The following is a 22,531-nucleotide window of genomic DNA, read 5'->3' on the forward strand; positions in this document are numbered from 1 at the left end:
TGGGAATGGGAGGTGGGATTGAAATTATTTCCTTCTTGTCAATTTCTTGAAATTTATACATTGAACAAGGAATAATTTTTGCATAAAGGAAAAGGAAAAAGAAGGAAAGAGAAACAAAACCAAGAAAGACCACACATGAAAAATCAGGTAAGAAAACTGGGAGACTGGACACAAGCACATTTCTTTCTTCCTACCCCAAATCACTTTAATTGAAAGGAAAGGCGAATTTATGTATAAAGAGAAACTCCACAACAGCACCGGGACAATGAAAAGGCGAATTCTTAGGAGATGGGAAGCAGATGGGGCAGGAACACTGAGAGAAAGGAAAGTGAATATGAGAGTGAGAATCAAGAGGCCCTGTAATGGGGAATTGAAGGGACAACGCAGTGAGAGTACTGTTGTGGGGCTAGGAATATATAGGATAAGTAAAGGGGTGGAGCCAGGGATAATTGCTTCTCCAGGGCGCAGGGCAGCGGTGGGCGTGGGCTAAGGGTGGGGGGCGAAGGAGGAGGGGGCGCAGTGTTTGCCAGGAAGGGGAGGCCTCTCTCCTGGCAGGAAGCTGCGCTACGGAAAGAGGGAGGAGACTGCGGCTGAGGCAGAGGCTGGTGGAAACCCGATGTGGCATAGTGGCTGCTGCCGCCAACTGGGAGGTAGAGGGCAAAGGAGCCAAGCACTGGGGAAACAGCCTTCCTCTTCGCCTGCTCCGCCGCCCTCCTAGAGCCACTAATCCCCCGCGAATCCTCTGTTAGGAGCCCTGGCAAGCACTCACTGGGTCAGTCGCCTGCCAATCCTCGCTCGGCACAGGATCACAGAAGAGACAGCAGCGCGGTGTCGGATTTGAGCACGTGAGGCCAGATATCCCCTGCCCCGGACTCCAAGCAGGGCAAGGCCATTGGTGGGCACCCAAAGGAGCCGGGGAGGGAGCAGGGGGATGGGATGGAATCCCACGTAGCATGTGGGGTAGAGAGGAGCGTCCGACGATGGTGGGGGGCGGGGAAAGTACAGTGGGCAACAGAAAAGAAGGTGGTGTTTAGTAGTCAAACAAGGAGTACAGGAAGGCAAAGGCGGTGCTGGGTGGCAGGAAGCAATCTGTATGGGAAAGGGGCATGTAGACAGCCAGAAGGGCACTCAGGACAGGAGAGCAGATGGTGTTGGTCAGGTTATGGAGAGATAGGCACCTTCCAGAAAACCTGGATTGGGCGCCAGTGACTGAGGGGGTCGGAGGGGAGGAGGGACCAGGTGAGGTGCACAGCACACTGAGCAAGAAAGAGGTGGCCCGCCTCCATCTGCAGAGTTGCTAACTCCAGCCAGCACTACCTCTCCAGCACTTCCTCACAGCCTAAAGGAGCCTAAGAGGGAGAGCACTGCAGGCATGCAGCCAGGATTTCCAGCATTGCTGCCAGGTGCATGGGGAAAATTTAGGCGCCGGCACAGAGTACATAGATGTCGCTATGGGGAGAATTTCAGCTTTTGATATATTGGATATTTTCCTGTCTCTAGCCCCTGCAGGCATGAAGACCCCCAATGCACAGGAGGCCGAAAGACAACCAACCAGGGCAGCTGCAGGACGGGCCACTGGGTCTGCAAACATGACTAAGAAAAAAACTACCCAAAAGAAGCAGAGGGGCAGACCTTTGTCCCAACACCGCAGGAACATTGTGGGTTGCAGAATTTCTCACGGATGGAAGGAAGGCAATGAGCCCATCACGCAGTGGAAAGGAACCGTTCTAGATCAGGTGCCTATAAATCCTTCCCTTTATCTGGTGAAATATGATGGAATTGACTGTGTCTATGGACTGGAACTTCACAGAGATGAAAGAGTTTTGTCTCTTAAAATTCTTTCTGACAGGGTGGCATCATCCCAAGTTAGTGACACCAGCCTTGCAAACACCATAATAGGAAAAGCAGTGGAACATATGTTTGAGGGTGAGCATGGTTCTAAGGATGAATGGAGGGGGATGGTCTTGGCCCAAGCACCTATCATGAAAGCCTGGTTTTATATAACCTATGAGAAAGATCCTGTCTTGTACATGTACCAGCTTCTAGATGATTATAAAGAAGGTGATCTCCGTATCATGCCAGAGTCCAGTGAGCCTCCTCCAGCAGAGAGGGAGCCAGGAGGAGTTGTAGATGGCCTGATAGGGAAACACGTGGAATATACCAAAGAAGACGGCTCCAAAAGGATCGGCATGGTGATTCACCAAGTGGAAGCCAAGCCCTCCGTGTACTTCATCAAGTTTGATGATGATTTCCACATCTATGTCTATGATTTGGTGAAAAAATCCTAACTGTTAGGGTAAAATTTACTACATTTGTGAAGACAAATTTAAAATTTGTAGACATTCAAAAAAAAGTTGCTTTTCAGTGTACTGAAATTTAAGGGTCCATGATTACCCAGCATCTTTGCCAGCATAACTGTTATTTTGTTCTGAAAAATACAAATTCATGTGGACATGACATGCTGTGTGTAAGCACTTTGTCTTGTTGAACAGTTTGGGTGTGTTTAGAGGATGGGGCATGAAAGGAAGGAACAGCTGTCAATTCAGACCATGAATAAAGTTCAGCTAGTATCATAATCAGTCATCTAAAAATGGAATGGGACTTAGCTGGTCTGGTCTGGAAAGGGGAGGGGAAGGAAATAGAGATGAGCTGTGGGGGAAGGGAGGGGAGAATATGATTGCCTAGCAAGAGAGGTTCCCTGAGGGGAGGGTTGTCCTATGACACAGGGAAACTTCCAACTAGGGAGAGGTGAAAACAAGAAGGAGAGTAAGACTTAGAAGGCACAAGACAGAATAAATTGAGCAGAAAAAGACATACAGAAGCATAGCAGAGGTCCAGAATGGGGTTGGGGAAGATTGACAGAGATAAAATTGTCAGGGATCTGGGGACTCTATTAAATAAACAAAGGAGAGTTTTTGTAGGAGTGGGAGGGATTGAGGGAGGTGGAATTTTGAAAAGAAAGACTGACTGAGAGAGTGAAAATAGAGAAAAAGATGTTGGGAGTGGGAGCCAGGAGGGATGGGGAGATTCAGGATAATGTTGGTTCTTCTGACAGAATCCATGTGTCCCTTCCTTGCTAGGAGCATAAAGGAAATGACAACTGTCAGAAGTGGTCCAGATAAGTTAAACAGGAGCCAAGCTTATACTGACAGGCTTTTCTTCTTTCAGGGATTTTTTGTGCCACCTCTGCTAAGCAGAGCCTCAAAACTTAGCATTAGCATGCTAACATGGTGCTACGTAAGTACTGCACTGTGGGCTGCATTCTCATATTTCTCAGAGGACTCAGGTGCAGAAAATCTTAGACCTGAAGGTATTTGTTCATTTTCCCTACACTGGGAAAAGGATAATTGTGGAGAATAGATTAGTGGGGGCTCTCAGAACTTAATATATGTGTCCCTTGTGTTTAAAAATATTTTAAACAGAAAATGAATCAGCAGTCCCTTCTTTGCTCTTCCTCCTGCTGGAATGTTCTTTGCCTCCCTACAGAGGAGGAAAATGAGAGGATCGAACCATATGTCTCACTCCAGGGTTTGGGGAGTACTTGAACATCCATTCTTCTTATGGCAGTTGCCTAAAACCATTGGTGGTTCCAACCAGTACATCATCAAAATGAGGTCCTCTGCCCCTGGAAGCCTCATTCTGGTTATACCACAAAACCTGTGGATACTGGCCTGTCACAGGTGCCTTCTGGCCAGTCTTGTCTACCAAACTCATGGGAAACTCTGATGGAAGTTTGTGCAGTTGTCTGTTTCCACGTGAAGTAGATCCATTGGGAAGTCAGCCTGGTAGTGGTGACTTTATACAACTAACTTTTTCAGCTATATAGTTCAGCATGTGCAGAGGGGGGTTGGGGGTGGTGAAGGGGCAACTTAATAAAGTTCTTCAGAATCACTGTGTCCTTCTAATACTCTTTCCCTTGTTATTCTCTGAAATCTTTCTAAAATGTTCTCTCTGTTTTCTGCATCCTCAGCCTTCAAAAAATTATGTCCTTCCCTAAAGCAGATCCTTGCTGCCCAGCAGGGAAAGGCGAGGAGCTTCTGGGAGTTCAAAGAAGGTGTCAAGTCTAGGAAATTAAAGAAGTTTATTCTTTCACCCTACATTGACCTGAATTTGATCACCTCAGAATTACACAAGCCAAGCCCTCCTCATCATAGGCAGTGTTGTTGTTTGGTGGTGGTGGTTGAGTGTTGTTGTTGTTCAGGTAACACCAACAGCCAAGTGGCCAGTTTTATCACAGCTGTCATGTTTTGATGTTAATTGTGTTTTCAAGGTTTTCTCTTCTAAATTAGGTACTTGGGATATTTGGGGGATTTCCTATAATGATAATCCCTTTCTGGATTCTCCTGAAAACAAAATGCAATGAAATGAAACAAAACAACAAAACATGAAGACAGAATAAGGATCCACATTGTAACAAGGATGTAAGTAGCTGGGTCTGAGGTAGCACTCAGCACATTTCAGACTCCGAATGCCCTCTCCAGTTAGTTGCACCCTTTACTAGAGCACTTCACTCTAGTAAAATGCACATTTTTTGTCTAGGGAACTACATACTTGTAATTTGGGGGCTAGGTCCTGGGAAGAATTCTGCCCCTGTTTGACTTGCCTTGGCTTATTTGCTTTCTAATTTACTTTTTCACTTTCATCCTGGAAATTCTTTGGGTGGACTCTCTCTCTAGCATTCTTCTAGGCAAAGGTGTTGATGTTACAGTAAAAACAAAAGAGGCAAATTTTAAAAAATCTTACTCAAGGGTTTCTATTACAGTGTGGGAAGCAAACAGTAGCCAAGACAAATAAGTAACTACAACATATTTTCATAGTGACAAGTACTAAGAAGGGAAAAAAAATAAAGCAAGGGACAGGAGAATGAAATTCCAGTGTGTGGGAGCTAAAATTAGAAAGATGGGGTAGCCAGAGAAGACTCTAGTGAGAACTAGGCTTTCTAGTAAATCCATGAGGCCATGATAGCACTATTCCTTTTGCTGTGTGGGGAAGGAGCATCCTGATAGAACCATAGTTAATTTTGAGGCCCCATGGCTGGAGTAGGCCTGGAATGTTCAAGGAACAGGGAGGATGTCATCTTGGCTGGAAGTGAGTGAGCAAGATAGAGACTAGCAGGAGGTGATTTCTGAGAGATTATGGATATGGAGAGGCAGGTAGTTTAGAGCCTTGAGAGGTCTAGAATGGAACTTGGCTTTATACCAAAGATGCGGCCCAGGTTTTTGTATATTTATACTAGAGGAGTTACTTCAAATGTCTTTTTTTAAAAGGTCATTTTAGTTATTCTGAATAGTTTTATAGGGCAGAAAAGAATGCAAAAAAGAGCATCCTGTATATCAATAAGACAGTAGAATGACCTAGGATCAGAATTATATTGGAAAATTGAATCAGAATAGAGCTGACATTTCAGAAGAGTATTGAAAAAAACATTTTAATAAATGATGCTATATCAATTGCTTATGTATGTTAGGAAATAACTCTTTTGACCACAGTTTAAATACATTATAAATTTTATGTGAGGAAAAAAGTTACCACCTTAACTTTCAATAGTTTCAAATTAAAATCAGAGCACATTTTTTCCTCTAGATATTGGCATGATTTTATTTAAATCCACAAATGTTCAGGTACTGGAGGAAATTTAGATTCTTTTTATTTTAATATATGCCACTCCCTAAGTTCATAAATCAACCAATATAAAATACAGAAAAATAAGATAAGGCTGTAAACTTGGATAATAAAATGCATTGTGGGACAGCAGATTCAATCTCTGCCTGCAACACTGGGGCATCCCTTATCATTGGTTCGATTCCTGTCTGCTACACTTCGAGTTCAGTTCCCTGCTAATATGCCTGGGAAAGTAGTCAAAGATGGCTCAATTCCTTGGGCCCCTGCATCTATGTGGTTAGAGCCAAATGGAATTCAGGGCTCCTGCCTTAGGCCTGGCACAGCCCTTTCCATTGTGGCCATTTGAGTTGTAAACCCGGAGATGGAAGGTCTCTTTCTCTTTCTGTTTCTTCCTTTCTCTGTGTAACTCTGCCTTTCAAATAAATAAATATATTTTTAAAAAATGCATAAATAAATGTATTCAAAGATATGCCTGATAAAAGGTGGCCTAGAAATATGAGCTGTCAATGTATAATAAACACTACATAGCCAGTAAAAATACTTTACTGTAATCTCATCCTCATCATTTGACTCTTTTTAATGATTCATATAGTCTCAGATACTACATACTTTATTTAATTTACATGTTTATTAGTTTTTCTTTCCTGTAAATATATATGTTTTCTTGATTTATATTCTCTAATGCATTCCAAGTATGCATGAGTGTGTCTGTCATATATAGGTCCTTAACAAGCATTTATTTACTATTAATTTCAGCAGCATTCAGAAAAACTGGAAATTAACATGAAAATTTTCGTATGTATCATGTCAACATGTATGAAGTTTGAAAGTATGTATTGGCAACCAGGTAAATGTGTCTCAATGACTCTTAAATTATTTGTGGGAGGGTAAGTTGAAGATAAATAGTTTATTGTCTGTAGGTTTGATGAGTCCATATTTCACTGATTTAAGATTTTTGCATTGTTTTTTAAATTTACCCACAGAGTAAGATTATTTGTTCTTTGATTCTACTGTATAAAAATTTTTCATTTATTTATTTTAAAGGATAACAGAGAGAGGGAGAGACAAAGATCTTCCATGTACTGGTTCACTCTCCAAATGCCTGCAACAGCTGGGGGTGTAACATGCTGAAGCCAGAAGGTAGAACTACATGTGGGTCTCCCACATGGGTGGCAGGGACTCGAATATCTGAATCACTATCTGCTGCATTCTTATGTGCATTAGCAGGAAACTGGATCAGAAGCAGAATAGCAGGAACTCAAATCAGCACTCTGATGTGGGATTTGGGCCTCCCACTGGACAGCTTAATCTGCTGTGCCACAACATACACCTCTGATTTCACTATCTTTTGAAGGATATTTTTTTAAAAATCTATATATGATAGAGATAGTGATTTCCTTCATAACAAAAGGTAGGAATTCTTACTGCAGCATAACAGATACAGTGACTCTTTCTATAGGGAGGAGCAGGTATATTTACTCTCTGTTAGAAAATATTTGGATCCTTAAACTAAGCATTCATCATTTCTAATGCAACCTACTGTATACATACAAGGGTACTACAAAAAGTTCATGGAAAATGAAATTAAGTGATAAATGTATTTTAGTGCATGGGATTCTGAAAAGCATGCATAGTTTTTTCACAATATGGATTTTCCATGAAATTTTTTGAAGTCTCCTAGGTGTCAAGTGTCCATTGCACATCATTATTGTAAGTGAGGCTTAAGAATCTAGTGTAAATTCTGATATCCTGGCTATTACAATGACTGTGAATAATAAACTGCTCATGAGGAAAAACTCAGAAGATTTCTAAAGGATGAGTACCAGAAAATACGTTCAAAGACTGATTTTCACCCTACTTTTTTGTTGCAAACTTAGCTCTAGCTAAAGCAACTTGACCACCAATCTGTTGGTTATCTTCATGACCATTGCATTATGACAAATAGTACTAAAGCTGGTCCTGAATTGGCAGTTTTCAGCCCTTCTCAACTGACAGTGATAGACAAATAAAATCACAATGAGAGTAAAAAGAAGGAAATTACAGGCATTCTAAGTAGAACGCTGGTGAATAATTATGATTTTTGCTATTTTGCAGGGTAAATGATATAGACAAATAATGCTTGAAAGCAAAGAATAAACAATTTGGATGTCTCATGGTTTCATCCTTTAGATGATCATGCAAACTTCAGGTACATTAAGAAATAACAATAAATAAGCAAAGTTGCTTTGGTGGAGTTTTTGTTTACTTGCTTGTAATGATTACTGGTTGATTAAAGGAGTTTTGCCTTCCTCAAGGAGATTTTTAAGACAAGCAAAATCATGTGTATGCATGCCATATATGATTCATTTCTGAATATTTTATTTATACAAAGGGAATAAATTTCATGTATTTCATATATACAGTTTTAAGAACATGAAGATAGTTCCCACCTTACCCTCCCTCTTCCTTCCTTTCTTATTTTTCTTTTAATTTTCACAATGGCATAATTTTAGTTTGCCTTGTAATCACAAACATGATACTCCACTAAATAAAGAATTCAACAAGTAGTAAGTAGAAAAAAACAAGTAGTAAGTAGAAAAAACACTGTTTCTAAAGAGTATAAACAATGGTTATAAACAATAATCAAATCTCAAAAAGCATAGGTGACTCATTTAATAGTATACCCATCTCCAGATTGGGTATACATGCTGACAGTGTTACCCACTGAGAAAGGAGAAACTGACCCAAAAATGTAGAAAAATTGTTATGAGACCTGAAACAAAATTCTAACATAGAAACTGTTTAGTAAGCTGTGCAATATTCTCTACTTTTGGAGCACTATAACTGTAATGAGACCCTTGAGCTGTAAATCCCTTTAACTGGATTTTGTGGCACAGTGAAATTATCTTCTTCCTGGGACACCCCACCCCATATTGGAGTGCCTGGTTGAAGTCCTGACTATTCCATTTTTGATGAAGCTTCCTGTTCATACACATCCTTGGAGGCAGATGATGATTATATTACTTTAGTTACTGCCACACACAGGGGAGACCCAGATTACCCAGATTGAATTCTGGGTTCCTGGCTTTAACCTGGTGCATTCCTGGCTGTTGCTGGCATTTGGGAAGTGAACCACTGAATGGCAGATCTTTCTCTGTGTTATTCTGCTTTCAAATAAATAAATAAACATTTAAAGCTCTGTAGCTTATGATTTTACAACTGGAGTCTCTGGCAAATGAAAGCAATGTCCACTTAGAGGTGTACCTTGGGGATTTTGGATCCTTTTCTTGACAAAGCTAGCTGATACACCCCTTTTGAAATGCCACTTTTAGTTTTCTACATGACCCTTTCCAAAACTGAACACCTCAAACATGGAAGCCTCATGTACCTCTCCAGCTTGATGTTCCCTTTTGGGGATTGTTGATTCCAACTTAATATCTATAATAGTAAGAAGGGCTCAAAAAGCCTCACTTTTCAAAAGTAAAGAGAATATCTTATACACTTTACATAAAAAAGTAGCTGTTAATCCTTTCAGGGGAATTATTTCCCATAATGGTAAAGTATATGAAAAGTAAAGCTGCAAACTAAATGAGGCTATTGATTCACAGACAATTGGGCCTCATTTACTGATGGTTTGTATACTCTGAAACGTCATGATGTCCAATGGTCTACTGCATTATCTTCAGTCTAACTGCCAGTTATGTAAAATTAAAAGCAGATACAAGTATTTTCTTCAAGGGCCAGAACTCCAGGTTATTTTGAAAGATCTGGATTATTTTTCCCGAGAAGAAATTTGTTGTATTTTAATGGCCCGTGAGATATAGACAATAACCTGGTTGTTTGATCTGCCATTGGCAGAACTACAGATTAAAGACTAAAGACACCTCTCTTTGCTGTTGTAAACTACATTAAAAAATTGTTGCTGCTCAAACCGTCTTTGTCGCTCATATATATGATGACCACAGTAGTAGATCAGTGGTCAGACCAAAATCAAACTCCCTGCTGGGAACTCATCACCTTGATTGCTATAATTCTTAATCTATGACCATAATGGACAGAGAAACACATCCATCTACATAAATAGGGTAAAAATAAAGGACTCTTTCAGATGCAGAGGTTACTAGTCACCTGCCAGACTTGTGGTTTTTCTAAATCTTACTACCAAGAGCAGTCACATTGCATTCAGTGTTGCCTCCTCATGCCCACTATACCTAGCACATTGAGTAGACTGACAAAATAGTTTTTTGCTTCCTTTAACAATTATCAGTTGTGTATCACCTTGGTTGACAATTTTTCAGAATAATAGTGCTATTGTTTCAGCCCAATCAGTCAATACTGAGCATCGTATTATAATCACTGAAGTGAACATATGTGATGTTTTTATTTTCTTGACCATTTGGAGTTCACAATGGGGCAGCTTACATCACAAAAGTCAATCAATTGTGGTATAATAATGAAAGTATTAATGGACCATCAATGCTTCCTACCATACACAAGCACCTGATATTTTAAAAACAGCTTTATTGGCCGGCGCCGTGGCTTAACAGGCTAATCCTCTGCCTTGCGGCGCCAGCACACCGGGTTCTAGTCCCTGTCGGGACGCCAGATTCTATCCCGGTTGCCCCTCTTCCAGGCCAGCTCTCTGCTATGGCCCGGGAAGGCAGCGGAGGATGGCCCAAGTCCTTGGGCCCTGCACCAGCATGGGAGACCAGGAGAAGCACCTGGCTCCTGGCTTCGGATCAGCGTGATGAGCCGGCCACAGCGGCCATTGGAGGGTGAACCAACGGCAAAAAGGAAGAGCTTTCTCTCTGTGTCTCTCTCTCACTATCCACTCCTCCTGTCAAAAAATAAAAAAAAATAAAAAATAAATAAAAACAGCTTTATTATCATATGTTTCACCAATTTAAAAGGTACAATTCAAAGCTTTTTGTCACATACAAATATGTAGAATAAACAACACAGTTAACTTAGATTGTTTTCCTTACCTCATAAGGAAATCCTATCCCCTTTAACTATCCTCCTTCCAAACCTCCCACCCCCAAACCCAAGCAACCAAAAATTATCTTATGTTCCTATATATTTGCCCATTTTGAATATTTCATATAAGTGTACATCATGTAAATATTAGGACATTTGCTACTGGTTTACTTTAATTAACATAATGTTTTCAAATTTTATCCATGTTTGCATGTTCATTTTGTGGTGGAATGAGAAGGCCACGCCAAGGTGGCCGCTGGCAAGCGAGCGTCAATTACTCAGGAATGGCTTTGAAACCCACCTGGCAACAGAGCCTGCCTGGCAACAGGCTGTGATTGGATGGATTTGAAACCCACATGGCAAATGGAGTCTGCCCGGCAACAGGCTGTGATTGGATGGCTTTGAATCCCACCTGGCAATGGAGCCTGCCTGGCAACAGGCTGTGATTGGATGGCTCTGGAAACTGCCTGGCAACAGGCTGTGATTGGTTGGGGCATAGACTGCCCCTTGACTGGATTGGCTAGTCTTGGCTATATAAGATGTTGTACCAACTGAAATAAACGAGTCTGTGGGCTGCTTGCCTCAGGCCCACTTTCACCCAACTCCCGGGGTCTGTGTGGTGACTCCGCGCCTCTTGCCCTCACCACGCTCCTCCTCTCAGAAACGAATCCACTGCAACATTGTTGAGAAATCAACTGCAACATTCATTCATCTTCATAACAGAGCAGCAATCCATTAAATAGTTGTACTCCATTTTGCTAATTCATTCACCCCTTGATGGATATTGATGTTGTTTTCAACTTTCAGATATGAATAATATTATAAATATTTGTATACATGTTTTTTAACGTGTTTTGTCTGAATATGCATTTTCATTTATCTTATACTAAGGAAAGAATTAATGAGTCATATAATAATTCTAAGTTAATTTGTTTGAGCAATTTCTAGTTTGTTTTCCAAAGTACCTACAAGATTTTACATTCCCACAGGGAGTGCACAATGATTCCACTTTTTCCAGATCCTTCAAACCAATTGTTAAATTTTTAATTGCAGCCGTTCCAGTATATGTGCTATGGTAGCTTTTATTGTGGGTTTTCTTTTCTTTTTTTTTTTTTTTTGCATTTCCACAGAAACTAATGGTGTCAAGCACCATTTCATGTACTCATTGGCTATTTGTATACATTTTTTTGGAGAAATATCTACTAATATCCTTCTCCTAGCTTTAATTGTGTTTTCTGTTTATTGTTAGCTTGTAAGAGTTCTTTACAAATTCTAGATACAAATTCCAGCAAGGCTGAATAGAGAAAAAACATGCTGCTTTTGGACAGGGGAAAATAGCAAAAGGAAAGCAGAGGAAGTGCATTTCGAGGTGAGTGTTGGAGTGAAGTTTGCAGTGGAAATTCAACAGAAGGAAGAGGGATGCCATGGGGCAGTGTGTAAGCTGCAGAGGCACAGCAATGAGAACAGACATCACACACAACCCACACAGCCGGGAGCTGAAGGAGACACCAGCTTTGGAGATCAAGCTGAGAGCAGACTGTATCAAGCCATGCCAGTGATGACATTGCCTGAGGGAGAGCCTTGAGGACCACACTGTCTTTGAGTATGGCACAGAGCACTAGTGGGGGGCAGGGTACCCACATAATTTAATGAAAGAAAGGCATATTTATTTCTAGCTTCCCCCCTAAAAGGCACCTGGCAACTAACTGGTGGTGAGACCACAGTTAACACCAGTAGAGGCTACAGTAGATTTTGTGCATGCATGTGACCAAGGGATTTTACAGAGGGAAAAAGCTGTGTTCCCCACTTTAAGTCTGTCTGGGAAGGTGGACAGTGGCCTGGACACCCATGTAGAACTGTGAGGTGTGCCAATCCTCTCAACATAGCACAGACTCAGGGCTCAAACTGCCAAGATAGAGAACCCACAGACAGCTGGCTCTGGGAACGACTGCTCTCTCTGTGAATGAGGTAGCATCCTTTGCAACCCTGTGACTCTGTGGGCCTTGTGTACTGTGACTGTTGGAATTCAGCAATGGCACAACAGGGCATGGGGTGTAGCTGGGTATGGGGCAATCAATGTGCTTCTGTCAGAGGTTCAGAGCCCTCTGACTGCCTGGGGTTGGTCATTCCAGAGGACCACAAAGATAATTTGTGTAGTTTGTGAGCCTGTGTGGATGAGAATTTTACCCACAATGGGCTAACCCCAATTACTGATCACCTTAGAGGAGAGGAAGTGAGGTTGTGATTACACTTACAGATGTGATTATACCCTCTCTTCTGGTTACAGTAGAGGAGATCAACCACATCAACTTAAGTGTCATCTTAAATTCTTGCCCCACCCTGGAGTGCTGACCAGAGCTCCCTGACCTCATCCAGGTCAGGCCTCTGGGTATTCACTAAAAGGGCAGACACTATACTCAGTCAGAGTTAAAATCCATCAGATTGGAAGAAAAGCAGTATTTCTACAAAAGCCTAAAAGTTAATATATAAATTCAAGAAACAAGAATAATGAAGAAAATGTGACTCCCCTAAAGGAACTCAACAACACTTTGACATTAGAATGTGAAGAGAAAGACATTGGTGAAATGCCTGGTAAGAAATTCAAAAGAATGATCATAGGATTACTCAGAAGATGAGAAGCAAATTCATGAGTTGAAGAAATCCATACATAAAATAGATGAAAATAATGAGATTTTTGAAGAGAAATTACACTGAAATAGTAGAAATAAAGAATTTCATATGCCAAATAAAAATACAGTAGAAAGTCTTGAAAACAGACTTGGTGAGACAGGAGAAAGAATATTTGAGATAGAAGACAAATCTTAAGAAAGAATCCATTTAGACAAAAAAAGAATAAATCAGAAAAATTAAAAACAGTTTTGAAAATTTATGGGTCTTTAATGTGCTGTACACTGTTATTTAATGCTATAACTAGTACTCCAACAGTATTTTTCATTTTGTGTTGCTATGTGGGGGCAAACTGTTGAACTCTTTGCTTAATATATACTGAACTGATCTTCTGTATATAAAGAGAATTGAAAATGAATCTTGATGTGAATGGAAGGGGAGAGGGAGCAGGAAAGGGGAGGGTTGTGGGTGGGAGGGAAGTTTTGGGAGGGGGAAGCCATTGCAATCCATAAGCTGTACTTTGGAAATTTATATTCATTAAATAAAAGTTAAAAAAAAGAAAATACTAACTGATAGAACAAAAAAGGGAGAGAACGATCCAACATGGGAAGCAGGATACACAGCAGACTCATAGAATGGCAGATGCCCTAAACAGCAATCTGGCCTCAGAATCAGCCCTTAAGGCATTCAAATCTGGCTGAAAAGCCCATGAGAGTATTTCAAGCATGGAAAGCCAAGACACTCTGTAAAAAAAAAAAAAAGACCTAAATGAAAGATCTCTGTGAGTGAGATCCCAGTGGAAAGAACAGGTCATCAAAGAAGGAGGTACCTTTCTCTAAAGGGAGGAGAGAACTTCCACTTTGACTATGACCTTGTCTAAATATGATCAGAGTCGGTGAATTCAAAAGGCTTCCATAGCCTTGGCAACTCATGACAAGAGCCGAGGGTGATTACTGATGCCATAAACAAGAGTGTCAATTTGTTAAGTCAACAACAGGAGTCACTGTGCACTTACTCCTTATGTAGGATCTCTGTCCTTAATGCGTTGTACATTGTAGAGTAATGCTATAACTAGTACTCAAACAGTATTTTACACTTTGTGTTTCTGTGTGGGTGCAAACTGTTGAAATCTTTACTTAATATATGCTAAATTGATCTTCTGTATATAAAGATAATTGAAAATGAATCTTGATGTGAATGGAAGGAGAGAGAGAGTGGGAAAGGGGAGGGTTGTGGGTGGGAGGGAAGCTATGGGGGGGAGCTATTGTAATCCATAAGCTGTACTTTGGAAATTTATATTCATTAAATAAAAGTTAAAAAAAAAGCAGGAAAAAAATAAAATTTATGGGACACTATCAAACAACCCAACATATGAGTCTTAGGACTCCCTAAAGGTGTGGAAAATAAGAATTGATTAGAAGCCCTATTAAGTAAAATAATTACAGAAAACTCCCCTAATTTGGAGAAAGGAAGGGACCCCCAAGTAAAGGGAGCACATAGAACTCATAATAGACATGACTACAAAAGATCTTCATCATGAAATACTGGATATGTTGTTGAAACTTTCAACAGTTAAATGAAAACAACAGCTTTCAAAATGTGCATGAAACAAACAACATATTACTTTATGAAGATCTCCAGTTAGACTCACAACTGATTTCTCGTCAGAAACCCAACAGGCTAGGAGAGAATGGAGAGACATAGTGAAACCCAAGGCAATCACAACAAATATTGACAGAAAAATGGCAGGGCCAAGTAGTTACTTAGCAATAGTAACCTTGAATGTAAACAGCCTAAATTCTCCAATTAAAATATACAAACTGGCTGAATGGATTAAAAAACAAGACCTATCGGTTTGCTGCCTGCAAGAATAACACCTCACTCAAAAAGATACATACAGACTGAAAGTGAAAGAATGGAAAAAGATATTCCATGCTAATAAAGTGACATCAAGCAGATGTAACCATCCTATCAGACAAAATAGATGTTAAAACAAAAATTATTAAAAATATGAAAAAGGACATTATTTAATGAATCAATTCAACAGGAATATGTGACTATAATAAAGATATATGCATTCAATGTGAAGACTCTTGGGTATTAAAACAAATGATAATTGTTCAAAACAGAGATGCAGACTCCAATACAATAGTAATAGGGGACTTTAACATCCCTCTTTGAACAATGGACAGATCAACTTGACAGAAAAACAACAAAGAAACAACAGAGCTAATCTATACTATGGACCAAATGCACCTAATTAATATCTATAGAACATTTCATACTTTGAAATTTCATATTCATCATTTCATATATGTTGAAGAATACATATTCTTTTAATAATGAAACTTTTTCAGTATAGACCATATGCTAGACCATAAAGCAAGTCTCAGCAAATTAAAAAAAGAAGTCATATCATGTATTTTTTCTGACCATAGTGGAATGAAGCTAAAAATTAAAACCTTTGAATCTTCAGAAAATTTTCAAACACAAAAAGGCTGAACAATGTGCTCTTGAATGAACAGTGTAGCATAGATTAATCAAAAGAGAAATCAAAAAAATTCTAGAAATGAATGAAGATGACAATTTATGGGATACAGTAAATGAAGTGTTAAGAGGGAATTTTACAGCAATTGGTGTCTACATCAAGAAATTGTAAAGGCATCAAATAAAAGAGCTATCAATGCATCTAAAGGACCAAGAAAAACAATAACAAACCAATTTCAAAATTAGTAAGAAAGAAGAAATAATTAAAATTAGAGAAGAAATAAACAAAATTGAAACAAAAATACTAAAGATCAGTGGAATGAAGAGCTGTTTTTTTGGAAAAGAAATAAACAAAACTGATACAACAATTGGTGCAACTAACCAAAAAGATAAAGAGGGAGAAGACTCAAATCAATAAAATCAGAGATGAAAATTACTTAATCACAGATACTAAAGAAATGAAAAGAATCATATGAAATTACTAGAAACAGCTATATGCCAACCAACTGGAAAATCTGGAAGAAATGGATAAATTACTGAACATATACAATCTACCAAAATTGAATCATGAAGAAATAAAAAACTTAAACAGACAAATAACCAAGACAGAGATTGAATCAATAATAAAGGACTTCACAACAAAGAAAAGCCCAGGACCCAATGGCTTCTTGGCTGAATTCTACCAGATTTTTAAAGAACTAAATGCAATTATTCTCAAACTACTCAAAACAATTGAAAGCAAAGAAATCCCCCAAAACTGCTTCTATGAAGTAAGCATCACCTTCATTTCAAAACCAAAAAAAAAGATATAACAGAGAAAGAGAACTATAGATGAATATCCCTGATGAACACAGAGGCAAAAATCTTGGCTATGTTAATCTAATCACACAACACATCAGCATTTTCATTCTCCCAGAGCAAGTAGGATTTTTTTTAACTTTTATTTAATGAATATAAATTTCCAATGTACAGCTTATGGATTACAATGGCTTCCCCCTCCCATAACTTCCCTCCCACCCGCAACCCTCCCTTCTCCCGCTCCCTCTCCCCTTCCATTTGCATCAAGATTCATTTTCAATTCTCTTTATATACAGATCAATTTAGTATAAAGATTTCAACAGTTTGCACCCACATAGAAACACAAAGTGAAACATACTGTTTGAGTACTAGTTATAGCATCAAATCACAATGTATAGCACATTAAGGACAGAGATCCCACATGAGGAGCAAGTGCACAGTGGCTCCTGTTGTTGACCCAACAAATTGACACTCTAGTTTATGGCACCAGTAACCATCCTAGGCTGTCGTCATGAGTTGCCAAGGCTATGGAAGCCTTCCAAGTTTGCCGACTCTGATCATATATAGACAAGGTCATAAAAGACAGAGTGAGGATAGTAACCAATGATCCTAAGAGTGGCATTTACCAGGTTTGAACAATTATACAGCATTAAGTGGGGAAGAGGACCATCAGTACACATAGGTTGGGAGTAGAGCCATTGGTGGTAGAGTAGAGGTTATGATTACAAAGGAATGAGGCCCAAGTACGCTAGACAGGGTCTAGAAAAAAGGACAGACTAAGCTACAATTAAGTTTTCTGATTGAGAGGCAAATAGAACCTGATAGAAGGGGCTTGATAATAATCTGGTGGTCTTTAGGCCTTGTAAGTTAAGAGGCCCAGACCTATCTATCTCTTCACATGGGGTATATCCTAAGGGAGGTGTGAACCTCCTAGGGGAAGGCACTCTGTTGACTTTCATTACTTGGCTGGCCTGGGAGGAGAGCTGGCCAGGTAAAGGCAGGGGGCATCTCTAACAAGAAATTTACAGTTCTGCCTGCAATGTTGCTGACCCTACTTGATCATCCCCTCAGCTGCAGTGGTCACTTTGGAAGTTGGGCTGAGTGAAGGGCTTTTCAGCTTAGAGCCAATAAGATCTGTGGCTCTGACCTGAAGTTCTTCGACTCCAGGGCAGGTCCATTTCCAGTGATCCAACTCTTGGCAGAGCTGCCAGGGCTCTTCACAAGCTGACTTCTGCTGAAGCCCAGGCTTACCACATTGAAAGCCACTGCAGTGGACTGGCCTGTTGGGTCTCCTTGAGGGCAGATCACTGTACAGATCAGCCATTAATAGGCCTGCTACCCATTGCTTCTGATGCCTAGCTTTCTTTTCCTCCTGGTTTGTGTTAAAGCAGACCAGAGGATGCAAGTCAAGGGAGTGCCCAAGTCCCATCTCTAATCTTTGGTGGCTTGAACTACAAGTCTATAGTCACAGGCATGTTCTGTAGTAGTTTTTCTAAGGTAGACAATGCCCATGAGGAAAATTATATTCTCCCTTTAAAACTTTCTTTCCCTTTGGTCTGAAAGGGAGGTTTTTTTTCTACTTACTATATACTTCGCTGATGGCGAAGTGAATCTAGCTATGAGATTATTATTTAAGTTCTTATTTTGGCTATGCTATTACAGAGAAATGTTAGCCATCTCTTTTATAAGGTCTAAAGATTAAATTGTGCGTCCTACAGATTCCTTCATAATAGAATTAGTTTCCTACCTTGAGGAGAATAGAGAAATGAACGAACAAGTTGGGCTTAGAACAGAGAAATGAGGGAGCAAGTCCTAGATCGCTTGCTGACAATAGCAATATCACATGAATACTTAGCAAACCGTTTCAACCATTAAATAACAACTTAAGAAAACATTTACCAGAAAGTCCAATGCCTTCTATAAATTTTAAGAATCATGTATTTGAAAACACCTCTTAAATATCTAACATGGTGTAGTTTGTTTAACCAGTAAACTTCAGCACAACCATCTAAAATGTTTTTAGTTTCTTTCTACCAACACGTTTAAAACATATGATACACAGATTCAGGTCACACAAATTAAAATGTTTCTTCGATTGATTTTAGCAGCTTAAATTTATGGACAAGCTTATCTATAAGCCATTTAAAATAAAACTCTTAATAAAATTTCCCCATGTGGACATACAATATGTAAACACATATAACATAGCATAATAGACCAATATATCAATTTTAATAATAGCTTTTAAAATCTTTAACTCTTTTTGTAGATTGCCAATTGATTTGAATTGTTTTTTCTTTTTAGTAACCTCAGTTAACCATACTTTTTCTCAGTTGGTACTGTTAATACATTATTGGCTTCATCTGTTTACAGAGCCATCCCAAAGTACTGAATACAATAGAAGTGGCTGGAAAAAGTCCATAGGAAACTATAGGAGGAAAGCTAAACACAGAACCAACAACGCTTTAGTTTTATGAGCAGCACATCATATGTAACTGTGGATGACAAAAGACTTTAAGTCGCCATGTTTAAAATTATAAACTCATCAACCAACAAGAGGCACTTGCTTACTTCACAGTATTTTTGAAAGCACCTGTAGGATTTTACAAGTGTTTAACCCTTTAGGCCTCTGGGGCTTTCTCATTAAGATAACTATCATGTCTAGTAACACAAGATCATTAGACTTTTTAATTCTCAAACATTTGTATTAATAGCATTTTCCATTATAGAAACTTAAAGTTTGGTACCACATCACATCTTGACAGTACTTCTAATATAATCCAAATAGACTGATTAGTTGGTGTCTCTATAAGATGAGAGACATAGGTCCTTCGATTTTTTCAGTTGGGCCCAAACTGGAAAAAACAAAGTCCAGGATTTACTGGAAATGTTAGAGACCAGATTGTTTGAAACTTTGATTTTTTGAATGCCAGTCAGGAATGCCAAGAAGGCTCAAAATCCAAAATATTTGGTTGAAATAAGATTCCTTAAAATCATGACATAACATAGACCAAATTTGATCATTGTTACAAGGTGATTATTCAAATCTTTGAAAATAAGCACATATTTAAATAACCCATAGCTCTTAATAAAAATTCAGCTGTATTTGAACAATTAGAATTTAACAGACATCAAGAGAACATAATAGATTACTTTAACACATTGATTTAACAGAGCATCAGAATTTAATTCTATGTCAAAGAGAAATTGAGCTTCCTGTGATCTTTTGCTGTGAGGTTTCCTTCCTTTACCTTCTTTCATATTGGTGACCATGTGTCTGTGTTTCTGTGTGTAACACATCTTTAAGCATCTTTTGCAGGGCAGGATGAGTGGCAACAAATTCTTTCAGTTTCTGTTTGCTATGAAAAGTCTTAATGTCACCTTCATTCACAAATGAGAGCTTTGCCGGATATAATATTCTGGGCTGGCAGTTTTTCTCTCTTAGTACCTGGGCTATGTCTCGCCATTCCCTTCTAGCTTGTAGGGTTTCTGATGAGAAGTCTGCTATGAGTCTAATTGGAGATCCTCTGAGAGTAATCTGGCGTTTCTCTCTTGCACATTTTAGGATCTTTTCTTGATGTTTCACTGTGGTGAGTTTGATTACAACATGTCGTGGTGAGGATCTCTTTTGGTCATGTTTATTAGGGGTTTTATAAGCTTCCTGTACTAAGATGCCTCTGTCCTTCTCCAAACCTGGGAAATTTTCTGCTAGTATCTCACTGAAAATGCCTTCTAATCCTTTCTCCCTCTCCATGCCTTCAGGAACTCCTAGAACCCGAATGTTGGGTTTTTTAATAGTATCCTGTAGATTCCCGACAATATTTTTTAGATTTCTAATTTCTTCTTCTTTTCTTTGGTTTGCCTGTTTCCTTTCCTGTTCTCTGTCTTCTAAGTCCGATATTATTCTCTCTTCTGCTTCGCCCATTCTGCTTTTAAGGCTCTCTAATGTGTTTGTCATTTAATCTATTGAATTCTTCATTTCATTATGATTTCTCGTCACTATCAGAGTTTCTTGTTCCACTAGTTGTTTCATTTCATTTTGATTCCTCCTTAATATTTCACTTTCACGAGAGAGATTTTCTATCTTGTCCATTAAGGATTTCTGTAGTTCAAGAATTTGTTTGTGAGAACTTCTTAATGTTCTTATCAATTTTTTGAGATCCGCTTCTTGCATTTCTTTGATCTCATCATCTTCATAATCTTGAATTGGGGTGTCTTTTTCATTTGGGGGCATCATAGTGTCTTCCTTGTTCTTGTTAGCTTGGTTTTTGCATTTGTTGTTTGGCATGTTGGAGATATTTGGTTTCTTCACTGTGGTGTTTTTTCTTGTTACACTATGGCTCTATATTAAGTGGACTGTCTGCTTTCGCTGGAGCCTTAGAGGCTTGAGATGAGTGTGGACTGAGAGCTGTGTTTGGTTCCTCAGGGTTGAGGGTGTGTCAAAGATGACACTCCCAGGTTAGGTGTGGTAAATCTCTCTTTCTTTCTTTTTTTGATTCAAAAGGGAAGTAATTCCGCACAGCTGAATGTAATTGGAGGTAGTTAGCAGGCGAATGATATACCCACAGGAACCAGAGATCTGAAGCTCTTTCCCAAGGACCATACAGGGAATCTCTGCTGCCCTCAGTGTGGGCTCCAATTCTCCTGCAGTCTCCCACTGGGTTGTCAAGTTAGATGCTAATCTCCTGTTATTTCACCCCTCCCCCCAGAGTCAGGTTTTTCTGCTAGGCTCAGGGCTGGTGCAGACCTGACGTCGCCCTGCTTATGACGTATGTCACAATGGCGCCTGCTCTTTATCTTGCTTGCCTTTGAGAGGTGAGGTGAGCGGAGAGAGAGAATCTTGTGTCCGTATTGGTCACTTTTTTTTTCCTCTATCTCTTTTAGTTAGCCTGGTGAACTTTTCCCCACGGAGTTTCAAGCCTCGTTCCCTCTAGTCTCCTCTTTCCGCTTGCCCGCTGGTGTCTTGGGCTATTGAGGTTCGGCTCACCTCACGTTCCAGCGCTGGTGTGTTGAGTCTGCCGCTGGTGTCCGAGCTTGGGCTCCCACGCTCTCCACGCACGTCAACTGTGAATCACTAGTTCCGGAAGAGTTTCCTCTGCTGTTTCTTCCCCTACTCTTCCTTGACCCTGCAGTATCTCCACTTTTATTAAACTGTCTCTCCCCAGGGCTAATAGTGTGCTCCCTTCCTATTCCGCCATCTTCCCGCTCTCTGCAATTGGGATCTATCTCTGGTATGTATGGATGGCTCAGCATATGCAAATCATTAAATGTGATACATCATATTAACAAAGTAATGAATAAAATCCATATGACTATATCAATAGGTGCAGAGAAAGCATTTGATAAAATATAACATCCTTTCAGGATGAAAAACTTTAAGCAAAGTGGATATAGAAGGAATATTCCTCAATACAAGCAAGGCAATGTATGGCAAAACCACAACCAGCATTTTATTGAATGGGGAAAAGTTAGAAGCATTGCCACTAATGACCAGAATCCAACAAGAATGCCTGCTTTCACCACAGCTATTAAATATATAGTTGGAAGTTTTAGCCACAGCCATTAGATAAGAAAAAGAAATCAAAGAGATACACATTGAAAGGCAGAATTAAAATTATCCCTGTTAGCAGATGACATGATCCTAGAAATAGAGGGGAAGCAAAAGACTACACTGAGACTATTTGAACTATAATAGTTTGGTAACATTGCAGGATATAAAATTAACAACACAAAAATTAGTAGCCTTCGTTTTCAAAGATAATCCCATGGCTGAGAAAGAACTTATAAGATCAGTTCCATTCACAATAGCTACAAAAATTTAAATACCTTTGAATAAAATTAACCAAAGAGGTGAGAGATCTATCTATACAATGACAATTTAAAAAAATTAAAGAATGAAATAGAAGACACAAAATAGGAAAAAAAGTCCATGTATGTAGATTTAAAGAATTAATATCTTCAAAATGTCTATACTACACAAAACTACTAGAGCTAGAGATTCAATGACATCCCAATCAATATACCAAAAGTATTCTCAGAA

At 39.4% G+C, this 22,531-nt stretch overlaps 1 protein-coding gene across 2 annotated transcripts; it reads left to right on the forward strand.

Annotated features, from left to right (window-relative positions):
• Nucleotides 1–758: 758 nt before the first annotated feature.
• Nucleotides 759–2,288, forward strand: SPIN2B (spindlin family member 2B). Of its 2 annotated transcripts, none has more exons than XM_062183425.1 (2): nt 759–845; nt 1,501–2,288. In XM_062183425.1, exon 2 carries the CDS (start codon nt 1,512–1,514, stop codon nt 2,286–2,288), a length of 777 nt encoding a protein of 258 aa, XP_062039409.1. In that variant the 5' UTR covers nt 759–845; nt 1,501–1,511. The 2 variants fall into 2 exon arrangements, with proteins under 2 accessions (XP_062039409.1, XP_062039410.1); XM_062183426.1 differs by having other exon boundaries at nt 843–895.
• Nucleotides 2,289–22,531: the final 20,243 nt, after the last annotated feature.

The sequence above is a fragment of the Lepus europaeus genome, chromosome X (assembly GCF_033115175.1).
Source record: "Lepus europaeus isolate LE1 chromosome X, mLepTim1.pri, whole genome shotgun sequence".
Classification (NCBI taxonomy): domain Eukaryota; kingdom Metazoa; phylum Chordata; class Mammalia; order Lagomorpha; family Leporidae; genus Lepus; species Lepus europaeus.

What these genes read in the sequence shown, in the direction of transcription:
- SPIN2B (XM_062183425.1), top strand. Translation starts at nt 1,512, where the DNA reads ATGAAGACCCCCAATGCACAGGAGGCCGAAAGACAACCAACCAGGGCA.